Below are 14,280 nucleotides of genomic sequence, written 5' to 3'. Positions count from 1 at the left end.
AATCCGATAACCACGACAACGAATTTCTACAAGTTGAAAAAATATACGCGAATAACTTTGCCGTTATTATTCGTCTTAACAAATGAAAAAAAGGTAAACCTACGTCGGATCTTAAGCGTTTAAAAACACGCTTTGAACATAAAAATAAACATTCCGTCGAGCTCAACAACGCACGCATAACAAAAATTAATGAGACATTATTAATTTTGAAAGAAGACGATTAGCAACACTGACTGCCGTGGTCACGCCGCTATGTTTAAAATAAAATAAGTTTTGAATAGATTGCCAAAACAAAACGGAAAATGGGCTTGGCATTGTTCCAACAAGATGCGTTAGACAATCAAAAAATCCACGCTAACCACATTCAAAAAAAAGAGTGTAGGTACCTATTTTTGACTGTGTGAAATAATACTTTCGTAGGAAAACGTTAGCAGGACGTGTCAAGTTTGTACACATCAATAGTAATTAATAGGTAATTAAAGTAAATTTAAACATTAGCATTTCATGACTTTCAAGTGCATTACAAATATATGTACCAATTGTTTCTTCAATTAAAATTAATCAATATTCGCAGGAAATCCAAATAAGCAGTTTGAATTTTAGATATATTTTGAAAATAGTTTCTTATAATTACATTATAATATTTATCTAAAAAATAATAAATAAATAACTTACTACCTACAGTAATAATTTAATATATTATACCAGTTGCAAAAAAAAAAAAAATTATAATAATAAAGAAAAAACTATAGCAAATATAAAGAAAAATAATGCATACATGTAAGTATGAGTAGTTTGTGTTACATACTACATAAAGTACCTAGATTAGTAACTTTAAAATCTATTAATAACAATTTTAACTGGAAATTTTGTATACTACATAACAAAATGTAAAAAAAAATGAATATTATACAATGATAAACATCTAGAAACAAAATTGTAATACTATATTAAAAATGTAAAAGCAAAGTCACTATTTCCTTAGTTTTCCGTTTGTATGAATGTAACTAACTTGGTTGGTTTTATGATCACCTACATTCAGATCTTCGTCTGGTCCTAAAAAAAAATGTTTAAAAGTTGCTACAACTATATATTAAACAAAAATCTAATCCTAGCCTAATTTCACATACCTAAAATAACTAAATTTTACTAATAAACAATCACTAATAAAAAGAAAATTACCTTTCAAGTAGTGACAAAAATTTTTTGATTTGTCCCAATCTTCAACAAGTGACAAGTTAAACATGGAATAAGCTGCGTTACCAGTAACCTCGGCTTCAATGTCTAGGAATTTTGGTAAACGGTCAAGTAGCTCTTGGTCCTCAAGAGCAGAATACGTCTCAAGTAACACTAACCCTTCACACCTAATACCAGATAAAAAAATAATTTACTATCGATGATAAAACAACACAGAAAGTCCAGTGAAAATACAAAGTTTTTAAAGTCGTTAGTTACGTACCTTTTATGACAAGGTTTACAATAAATGTCAAGCTGGAAATACTGATTGTAGTGTATAAAACATCGCCTTTTTTTATAGATTGGATAGTGGGTTTCATCTTTTTGTGACAACAGGTTCACATAGTCCCTGTGACTGAGCTGTGTTTTTACTTCTATTACTTGACCACGGACCCGAGGCCTGCGAATCGTATGTGTATAATTCCAATGACCTATAAACAAACAAAATTGAAGTTATAGTCAGAGACGTTATGTAAATACAGATGGATAAGGAACCTTTTTGTCCTCGTTTTCGTAAGCGAGCTTGCATATTTTTAGTGTATGTCTGCAAGTAATTGTGTACGACATCAAAATCTTGAAATGGGGGGGAACAACTGATCATTAGGCAGATACTTCACTAACCATTTACGTTTTTTTCGAGTTTGTAGCTAATCGATCACCAGTGTCTAGGCCCAATTTCTGACAAACTGCCTATAAAATATGAATAAAAAAATAAAAATATTCTCAGAGACCATCAATAATTGATTTAATGTTAATATTTACAGCAATCATTCTGCATATTTTATTTTCAAAATCTGATGAATTATCAATGACATCAAAGTATGGGTGTCCAATCCATGACGCTGATGCTTTGACATCTAGACTTTTAGCAAGAGACACGTCCTCTCTCCTACTCGTATGATCCTGGAACAGATATTAAATTAATTAATGTTAAACACAATAGAAGAGTTTATGATGTTTTTACTTCGGTAGTATAAAAGTCTTCAGCCCCACATGCAGCAGACACCATATGAATTATTTGATTGTATCGATTGTCTCTCAAGTCAACCATGTTCAAACCATTTTCTTTCATTATCAGATCCCATTTATTAGTAGGTATATCTATAAAAATAAACGGTTAATTGTTTAATATTGTTTAATTCAAACCATTGAACAAGTGTTGAATAAAAAAAGTAGAGTTTTCACTTTTTTGGGCTATTCTAGTAACATTTTTTTTTGGTCTACTTATTTTTTACCCATCTAGAACATCTAATTTAATACGACCAAAAAAAAAAAAAAAAAAGAAAATCACATGTATAAATATTTATTTTATTCTAAACGATTTAATAATTCAAAGTAATATTTTGTGATGAACTTGTTTTATTAGTTGAATACAAAAATAATTATCTGCAAATATTTGATAAAAATGAGTACGAAAGGTGGTCTACTAATTAACTGGTCACGAATAAAAAATTGCAATTAAAAATATCACATATACAATCTATAATAATTTCATTAAGCAGCAATATTGTTATTGATTAATGATTATTATAAAAATAATTTAAAATTATGTTATGAATTAAAAAAAAATGATCAATAACAATTTGAAGTGTTAAGAGTACCTACCGTAATGTAAACAATAGTGTACCACTATACCACACATGTGTATGTATTATATTTTATAAATTATCAATAACATGACGTGTATTATACAATTACAAAATTGTAATATTTAAGGTATTAAAAATAAAAATTAATAAATTATGATTATTTTTTTGGTGTATCAGATAAAATAATATAAATAATATTATTTAGTGATTTAATTTTTTTGAGTTTTTTTAATCGGTTGAATCTTATCTTTTTTGTTTTAATAATAATAATTATACTTCTTGTCGCCAACACTATTTTTTGCTTTTTTTATATTTATAATATCATATGAATAATTGTTGTATTACATGCAGCAGCATCCATAGCACCTCTGTCACAAATGATTAGACAGTCTTGGTCACATGATTCCCCCAGTTCAAAAAATGTATTTTCTATTTGTAACATACATCTGAGAAGGTTCTCTTGAAATTTATGGGCTGCAACAGAAAACAATAATAATATTATGAGGCTAATGACAATAATTTCCAAGGACATGACATGTCTAAATAGCATCAAGCTTAACCGCATAGGCTTATCATTCCATCGGTAAGCATTCCCCCTCCCCTCCCCATTGACTATGATTTGTGAGGCTTTTAAAATCAATATTATTATACGAACCGCGAAACGTAACATGATACTATTTCAAAGGGGATATAATACAAATACTATGCGATTATAATAGAAATATATTATATCACATTACGAATATATGATGACCTACTAAGCTAGATTGAAATGCAGCTTAGGGATTGCTAAATAATTCATGGTCGCAATAAAGGAGGTGTGTTAACTTGATTGCTGTATAAGAATAACAATTTAAAAACAGACGAAATATGACGTATACGGCATAATAAGCAATAGGGCGAAAACAAAAACAGTCATGCCCTGCGTAAGAACATACAATTATGACTAAATTTGATGGTTAGCCAAAAAAAACAACCGTTTTTTATCCTCACATTAAAGGATATAATTGAAACTCTCGTATAGCGTGACTAAGGCAGATAAATGATCATACATAATTATTTCGAAATTTATTACCTTCGTCGTCACTTAATTCCGAAAATTTGATACCTCCACTGTAAAAAAAGAAAGAAAAAATAAGGGTAAATATTAAAGACAAAAATATATTCCTATGTTTACTATTACTATACAATTCTAATTTATAACTATACAGATGCATTAGGTTGTATATTGACGCTTTGATAAACAATATTTTCAGGTTTTAATAAGAATTCGTAATATTTTGATTTATAAAATGATACTGGTGTATAATTTGACTTATTTATTTTAAATCAAACCCCTGGTAAAGTGTTAACACAACACGTTTGTGAAATATATGGAAAATAAAATGTCAATATTTAATTTATCGTTAAATAAAAATAATCATAGTAGTTCTATTAGCTGATTCTTGGAACCCCATTTTTCATTAATTTGAAGGTCACTTTGCCTTAATAAATTGACAGATGAAAAATGAATACAAGTAAATACATGACAGTTAAATCTGTTTTATACACTTTAAATGAAATTGTAATGTAAATTTATTATTTAAATTGCAAATAAAATATTTTGTAATTCATGAGTAATAAATATTATTACCTTAATAGAACATTGGCAGTCTCTGGAACTCTATAAACCTAAAATAAATCAAAATTAAACAAGATATTTTAACAATGGAAATAATAATTTTAACATTTACCTTCCATCCTAAATTCTCAAAGAATGTACATAAGCGTGACTGTCCCGTTGTCTTGCCACCACAGGGGCCTAAATTTAGCAAATTACATAGGTATTATATATTTATCAACATTTAAAAGAGAATGCAAACATTTACATCTATTCAAATTAACAATAATAAATAATTAACCATCTTTTTCCAAATGTTTTAATTTCTGTATTCAATTACGAGCACATTGTATAAATGATTCAAATTATAGATAACACAATGTATTATGACGGTGAAATTTAAGTTTAAAAAAATTAAATTTCGATAGATCACATACATCGAAAAGTAAATTAAGTTATCATAGAATAACAATCTTATCGACAGCGAGTAATACTAATCAATTTACATTTTTAAAGACTTCAATACGTCTGGGTATAACTAATTAAATTAGGTAACTTATTCCGTATTCGTTCTTAATGACACAACCAAAAAAAAAATAAGACTTTAAAAAAAAATATGTATCATTATAACGACACTAAATTATACATGTACAGCTACAGGGTACGTTGGTAGTTAAATTATATTAAATATGATTATTGTTTATATTACTTATTCAAAGAGATTAGAAAATATTAATTAATAATATACAATCTTATTATAAATCTATCAAACCTCAGGATTAAGCTAAAATTAATAGAATATAACCTAACTAAAAGAATATAGGTCACTATTATGTTGACATATTCTGATATTCATTAGATATTCATATTAGAAACTGAATATAATTATATTTTTAATAATAAAAAAGTACCTAATTGTAAAAGTTTTAATAAAAATAGATACAGACATATATTATTATTTTTAAAATATATAATATACATTATAAAGACGATATCATACAATGGTATAATATTTGGTCATTCATACGCGTTAGGAAAAAAAAATAATGTACGAGAATATTTAAATATATGAATTATGAAGCACACGCATGATTTATGAGCATGACAATTGTACAAGTGTATCTTATTCTGTTAGTCAGTTTACTTACTACTTATTAGTATATTTTCCATTAAGTAACCTTTGTGTGATAACTACAAAAATAATTTACGACAAACCTTGAAATATATTAAGCACAAATATACAATAATTATGAAGCCCAACAGTTCAAAAATTTAAATATTTACTATAAAATTTATGAAGTTGTGACACAATTATTAGTAACGAAATGTATTATAATATGTAGATATTTAGATAGGTAAGAAATAGAAAATCGTTTTTTCTTCATTTTTATAGTAGGTACTTAATAATAATATAATAACAGAAGAAAATATTTTAAATTTAAAATTAAAAAATATTAATTGGGACTTATAATGACTAATGAGCAACCAATTAAGTATTTTTATAAGATACGATATAAAGTATACGTACAAGGTACAACTTTTTAACAAATTCTACTGCTAGACCTTGATGATTTTTTTTAGATAAATTAATTTATAGTTCACTATTTTGATGAGCATTTCATAATTTTATAAAACATTTTCGGTTTTTACACATGTATTAACTATTGAATTAGTTTAAGTCGTATAAATAATAACTATAGAGAATGCATGTTATGTTATTGATAGTTAAAAAAAAAAAACATAAATTACTAAGCAAAATAATACGATTGAATTAATCACGAAAAAGAATAAAAATAATACAAAAAAAAGAAAGATAAAATCTGAAGATTAATTTCAATCAATAATAAAGGTTAAAAAAGAATAATTACTAAAAGTATAAATTGCACATGACCCATATATTATTGGTAGGACTTAAGACCTTAGGCGACAAGGGTATGTCAAGTACTATTTTTAAACTAAACATTTTCAAAACAAATAAGTGCTTTTTCTTAAGTTTTTGATTGAATACACTTAAGTTAAAATATATTTTTTGTTTTGAATTGATGGATAAATTGAGTATTTATATCAATATCACATTGATAACCTTTAGAACCATTCACGCAGCTTTTTAGAAAATGTGTTTTATTTAAAATGCCGTTAATTGATACACAGTCTAAATAAACTATATCTGCTAATAAGTTAATAAACGAAAATACATGACATAATAAAATTTATTTAATTGATATATTAATATTTGTATATAAGTATAATATATAATATTTTATTAAAATGTACATTTTATTAAACAAAGAAACTAAGACGCTTAGTAATAGGTAGTTGTATTGTATTATTTAAGCTTACCTATAACATATTCAAGAAATAAGATTCTAATTAAATAATAATATAAGTATAGGTAATATTAATGCAGTTATAAATTGAAATATTTATACAATTACATTTTTAAATATTAGAAGGTATCCTTAAATTATTACGCTTTGAGCAATAAATAATTTGTTTCGTATTGAATGCAATAAAGTTTCTCTGTTCATGTCTATATAATATAACATACTGTATCATAAATTACAATTCATAATAATAATATTATTATTAGAAGCACAAAGTGTATGATATAAAGCAAGCAACACAGATTCAAATTAGTAGACCGTTTGATGTGTATGAATTTAATTATAACTTTTAACTATTATGTAACGTAATATTGAATGTACCAATGTAGACATATTTTTTTTTGCAACAAAGCAATCGGCCATAGTTTAATCAAATTAAATTATTTTGAACATAAAAATGAAAAACAAATAACAACAATAATTATAGCATTGCGTTTTTAAAAAAAGATTGAAGAGATAAACTATACTTTTACGAAAGATTAATCGCAGGACAACTGAGAGGCCGATAAAAAAAAATATCTTTGCTCAACATATTTTTTCATATTAATACTTTACATACTAAATTGCGACTGCGACAAAAATAAAATATAAGATATTATTAGTTAAGTTTTACGGTATATTCTTCTTTTTTTTTTGTCTACAATTTATACAATCTGTAGGTACATAAATAATAGTACTATAAGCATAACGGATATTTTTAAAATTATATTATATGTATCAGCTTGAGTGACTTGAGGGAGAACCAACCACAGTGAAGGCACTTCTATGTGAATCTACAAATTATTTTAGGTTTTTGTGTGTTTAATTTATAAGATCGCGGGGCCATTGTCGCTTGAGTCTTATATGGGTACTTCAGGGGATGGAGATGGATAGTAACTTTTTAACATACGGGTTGGCGTAATTTTGAAGGCGATTTCTGAATTTAGAGTAAAAAAGCTTGTCTGTTTCAATGACTTTAGGAATGTGGAGATCTGTGGGAAAGGTGTAGTTTGAGATACAAGGAGGCGCATTGGTTATGAGGATTTTTTATTGGAACACTTGTATTTTTTGTATATTCGATATTTTGGCATTGCTTCAGCACTTCGTTAAAAATGAAAAACAATAATATAATAATTATTTTAGGTGGTTAGGTACAAAAAAAAAACCCACAAGGTCATAATTTCGATCCCATACATAATATGTTAATATTGGTTTATATACAGGAACCAATTTTTTTAAATATGCGGGAATAGAATTATTTCTATTAATTTTTGTTATTTATACTTGTAAAAATTCACTACAAGACTATTGAATTAGATTATTAATATGACATATGTATGCACCACGGTCACATATGTCTAATTAGTAATTACCATTTTAATTGTTTAATAGTTCCTCAACCTACCAGTAATAAGTATAAAAAGTAAGTATACCTACGTATTAGCTTATTCTGAATGTATGAGTTTTATTTCAATGTCACATGAATTGTACATACATTTTTATGATACTTTTTAAATAATTGTTCTAAATTTAAAATTGTATGATTCGTTAGGAATGTAATATATTAAGTAGATATTTACGCGATAAAAATATTGGGTATATAATATTTTTGGGTTAGTATAATATTAGTTAGTTATCAGAATTCTAGATGACACAAAAATTGAGCTACCATTATATTATATTATTTGTACAAATAATTAAATGATAAAACTATAGCATACTACCAAAATTAAACACTTGTTGAAATAAAAGTACACACGTTTGAAAAATAAATATTTATCTGTGACCAGCACGACTAACTAAGTTAAGAATGGACAATAGTATGTACATGTATAGGTAGTTAATTAATTTTAGAGAAGTAGAAAAATTATAATATGCTATTACATGTTAACATCATTCATATTTCATATATTATGTTTAATAAATAATAATAACCGATGGACTATAGTTATCATATGCATACATTACTAAAGCACTATAAACACGTATTTTAATTTTAAATTATAATAACTGATAATTTGTATGGTTTTTTAATTTGTATACGTATAGATTACCTAATAAAAATAAAATAAATATAAAGTAATAGATGATACAAAAATCATGGTCTTCAAAAATTAATCATAGGTAATAGGTATAATATTATACACTCGTAATATACCTTAACACCTACATGATACTGGAATATATTTTTCTAATAACATAATCTAACCAGGTAAGAGTAGGACATGTATTGCAAATACTTATTATAAGCAGTTGTAAGTTTATTAACTTTTTAACCTAATTCGCGGCGTTTCAGATAGGCAAACCACAATGTGTTATTACTTTTTTAAGTTTATAATATATTATGATTATTATGTTGATAAACATTATAATGATGAGCACTGACCTCGCTTATTATTATAATTATTTTTGTTTGTTTGGTTAATTATTAATTAATAAATTATAAAACTTTATTCATTGAGTTCTTTGTATTTAGGTTACCAAGTACCTATACCTAGATCAACCATCGTATTGATTTTGTTATTGGTACTCATTATTCGAACAATTCAATGCTTATTATAAAATAACTATTCCCCTTATTTTCGGTTAGGAAATTTGTACACCGTGGTTTGGTTGATAAAAAACTCTAATATTATTTTATGAAACAATGTTACCGAAGCCCATACTTCAGTTTAAGAGGACGTAACACCAACATTTGTTATCTAAATTCTATTTAAATATAATATATAAATAATATATTATTTTGTTTTTTGTTTGAACCGATAGCCGGAGACGGAATTACTTTCGCATTGCTTTGACCCTTTCAAGATATACCTGGTACCGGTATTTTAGTAAGTAAGTTTTTAAGCGGAGTAATTTTCTGGTGTTTTTGATACATCGTAGATAATTATATAATGTAATACATCGGTATTCAAAATTTGAATGTCTTATAATATACCAGTCATACTCCTATACGTTTAGAAGATATTTTTTAGATTATTACCGGACGCGGAGTAATACGTTTTTTGGTTTTACAATGATGTGCGTTTTTCTACATTTTATTTTTAGCGTTTAAGTAGCTGAAGACAATTTTTACAGCAGAAAAATCTTCAATGTTGAAGATGATTTCCGGTTGCAAATCGAATTGCAAATCGAATTTTTTTTGTACATTGTGGTGGAAGGAGAGGGGGCTAAAATAATGCATACGAAACACCTGTTGACAATGAGAAAAATTGATTTTTTGTGAAATTCATAAAAAAATAACCATACATCCTTGATGCATTTTTAACAAAAGTGTATAAGATTTTAATAGTATTTTCTTATAATTTTCAAAATATTTTAGGTAATCTTGTTATAGAAATTTATATATATTTTTAAATTTTTATTTTATACAAGGTTTACTATGATTTGTTCTTACAGCAATATAAGAAATTAACAATCCATTGTCACAAATAAGCGTTTGAAGTTTATATTTTGATAAAACTCATCAACATCACGAAAATTTGCAAATTATTTTGTAGGCAGGTAGAAATTCATAAAACTATTCAAAAATCCTTGGCCATAAATTAATAAATATTGAGATGGAAATTAAAAGGGTACTAACTAATTATGGTTGGTTTATGATTAATAAATCTGTACATATTTTACCATGGATTGCAATTGTTTTTGTATTTCATAACAGTTTCAAATTTACTGTGTTATCCAGACTTACGGGCCAATCAATAAAATAAAATTGTCAATATTGATACTTTACATTTGTCGATACTAATTTTAATCTTAAATTGTCTTTTACTATTTTTATTCCTTAATGATAAATAATATTTTTTTTTCATTGCGAATATATTTTTATATTACCACAAGTATACTTAAAATACTTATGTTAGCATAAACTGTTATACAGGATGGGCCACCGTAATTGCCCGATTTCCAATTTTAACTTCACGACTTTACGATAAAACTTAAAAATACAGTTGCCATCCCTTTATTTATACAATATTATACGATACTTACTATAATAATATAATATTAAAATTAGTTAAGATTTAAACGTAGATTTATGAACAAGAAAATTACAAATTATTTAAAACGTACCTATATTTCTATATACGATAAATCTAATTCGTAATTATTACTATATTAGTATATTATTGTCGCCATGATGAAATAAAAAAATAAAACTGTTGTTATTCCTCTAATACTTGTGAAGCTTAGTATTGTACATATTAATAAAATATAATATAGGTGAAATAAATAATAATACTTATTTTGTAGAATACTTTGAACACGGCCAAAAAACAAATGCACGTAGCATTATATGAATTAAGGTAATACCCTCGATAATACGCCTACAACTATAATAAAATAAAAAAAAACACAAAAATCAAGACTGCACACAAAGCTTACTGGATAACACACACAATGAAAAATATACCTGATAGTATCCTTTTTTTATAGTATCTACCCGAATAAATTATACCTAGGTTTATAAATAAACAAACAATTAAACCCGAAAAAAAAAATTCAATGTTAACCTTGAGATTACCTAACCTAATATATTCGTTAAATGAATGGTTATAACTTATAAGTTATATCTCTTATGGACACACCGCGGGTATACCATATATTGAGTATGCCTACCTATACCTACCTGTCAGTTTTGTTTTTTTTCGTATATAATTTATTATTGAGTACGATTGATAAAAAATCTACCAATTTACGACCTTTAAAATATAATATAATACAACTAATGAAACATAAATAGGTATATACGTTCGACACACTGTGCTCATTCTCGTTAAATGTGTATTTTTTTACATACAGAGTGTATCTATAATAAATCTTATACCGCGTCGTGCACTCGTGCACGTGGTGTAATAAAATTAAATTTCAAAAAAATAAATACTACGATTCTTTATTAAAAAATGCTTTATTTATAATTAGGAATTGTTTTATTACAATAATCAATGATATAACATTTCTTATGACCGCTGTAATAACAACAACAAAATTAATTTTACTTTTCTAAATACTGACAACTTTTATTCAATTATTATAATTTACGCGTAAAACGTCATAAGATACAATCTGTATTATTGTAACACACATCATACTCATCATAGTATGTATAATCAATGCATTTATCGCTCACCGCTCAGTTTCTTAAAGAACGTGGAAAATATCCGATTAAAAAATTACAGAAACGGAAAAAATTCAGACCAAAATGTATTATGATGTTTAAGTACTCCGAGTCTGGATATAGGGTAAAATATAGCATTCCCAATCATATTGATAGGAATCAGAAGTTAAAGTACTAAATATAACAAAATGGATCGACAACAAAGGTAGGATAACCTAATAGGTATTAACATCATAATACTCTCAATAAAACTCGATCGAAAGTGAATTACAGTAATGAGTAAATGACTAATGTTAGAAACCAATCGGTGCTTATTCTTTCTCACTCTCGTAGTCTCGTTGCTATTGGAATCGAACCGGAATATCAAAATGAAAATAGATTATATTATTATATATTATTATTAAACCTAATATATGGTATCGACGCGAGTAGTTGGGGGGGGAGGTAACCTGTACATCACTACAACAGGTAAACATACCTGTATATTTTATTTCAAATCGAAAATATTGTCGATTAAATCAACATTATTTTTATCTTACACGTACCTGCACCTACGTCCAAGTGTATGGTGTATATTATACGGAAACCACTTTATAATAGTCAACCAAACAATAATATTATCATCGTTAGAATATTAAACGACGCACGTTGTACGTAAAGTAGGTAGAGTTCGGAGACTCCTCAACGAACGTATTGCCAAATAAGTTTTTAGCAGACCGTGCGATTTTCGCGAATATTGAAGAGGACAAGGACTTAACTAGTCAACTATATTAGTATGATAATTAATAATATAATATAAGAAGACATTCGGTGCCAAAAGTCAATAACAATTAACACACAGTTTTTGTCGGCTCAACCCGCGAGTACATTACCTCTATGTGACGGTGACTATGTAGGTTTACCTAGGGAGCCTAGATAGTAGATAATATATTATGATATATCTCTATAGGTTTATCTAGAGAGCCTTTATATATAATTATCTAGGCTCTCTGGGTTTATATATATAATTTATACTATTAATATAATACGGTGTTTGTATGATAAATTAGTCATGGGTAGGTGGCTGGAGTTTATCGACAAATCGATTTGGAAAACACTGAATGGGCAAAACGACGTAGTCAAAAAGCGATCGTTGTTGGGAAGTGGGCGAGACGGACATTTAATTTTTTTCCCTTTCTCCCCCCCTGAAATCACAAAAGAAACTTATAGCAATAACGAGAAGTGCGAGCGGGGAGTTCAGGTACCTACTACCTTTTTTTTTCATGTTAGAACCGACGACGACGCGGGAACTGCTTTCGCATCACTGCCGCGGCGCCGAGGTACTTACTATACCTATACAAAACGGTCACATTACCATCGTGACCTTTGAGAAACCATAATATATAATATGTATTTTTCAGAATCCTGACACCGTACTTATACCTAACCATCCTCGTGGGGATAGGTTCTCGGACGACTGACGATGAGAAACGAAAACAGAAAAAAATTGTTTTCTTAAAAATCATTCAACGATTTGGAAACCTGGGGTGTCCACTAACGAAATATACTAATCACGATAACGCAGCCTTTGAGCCGTACGACGAAATCGGTTAAACACTACGGCCAATTATAGGCAACTACAATAAATGCATAATACGATACGAGTGTATCGAGGGGGTCGTTCTTACCGCCGGTCAGTACGATTTTGTAGAGTTTCTTGATTTTGCCGTCCATCGCGAATATTTTTGTGACGACGAGACGACGAAGGGAGTAGGACGATACTGGACCGCGTGTCAAGTGTTAACTACTGCTGCTTAACGACGGTTGTGGCGTGTGGACCATGTGACTTTTGTTGGCGGCGGCGGCGACGGTGTCGTTCACTCGCTGTGTCCAAACTCGGAGGAGGCCGTTCGCACGACGACGGAGGCGGCACACCGGCGGTGTGGGCAACACGACTGCTCGGATGGTTTTCCGACGGAATTCATTGCGCGCGGCAGTTGTCGTTATTATTCGCAGTTCGTGTATATTATTATAAATGTGATTGTTGCCGTCGCGTGTTTGCGGGAACTGCAAAATAACGACGAAAAGAGAGAGGGGAAATAAACTAAAAAACTAAAAAAAAAAAAAAAATTATTTCCGCCGCAAAAACGGCGACCGGACTAGCGCACGCGTGCGAATGTTGCGCGTCCTGGCTACAGCCGACTGACGAGTGTGACCGCGTGCGCGTGTACGGGGGCGAGACGACCAAGTGAACGACAACGACCGTCCTCAATTGTGGTTTCTCGGGTGCTGCCGTGCTGGTGCTCCGTGCTCGCCGCCGACTGCCGAGTGCCGGACAAGCCGCCTACTCCCGTCGGATATTATAATATTATGTTGTTATTATTATTGGCCGCCGTA

At 28.5% G+C, this 14,280-nt stretch overlaps 1 protein-coding gene across 1 annotated transcript; it reads right to left on the bottom strand.

Moving 5' to 3' along the window:
* Window positions 1-584: 584 nt before the first annotated feature.
* Window positions 585-14,280, bottom strand: LOC132939342 (TRPL translocation defect protein 14-like). The gene is given in 13 exon segments (XM_061006446.1): window positions 585-1,056; window positions 1,183-1,364; window positions 1,460-1,667; window positions 1,732-1,822; window positions 1,824-1,862; window positions 1,864-1,926; window positions 1,999-2,139; window positions 2,201-2,337; window positions 3,171-3,299; window positions 3,901-3,938; window positions 4,459-4,496; window positions 4,559-4,626; window positions 13,572-14,280. Coding segments are annotated over 13 exon segments (1,263 nt in total). The 5' UTR covers window positions 13,618-14,280; the 3' UTR covers window positions 585-973.

Source organism: Metopolophium dirhodum, chromosome 2, assembly GCF_019925205.1.
Source record: "Metopolophium dirhodum isolate CAU chromosome 2, ASM1992520v1, whole genome shotgun sequence".
Lineage (NCBI taxonomy): Eukaryota > Metazoa > Arthropoda > Insecta > Hemiptera > Aphididae > Metopolophium > Metopolophium dirhodum.
This window is presented reverse-complemented; position numbering and strand designations above follow the sequence as displayed.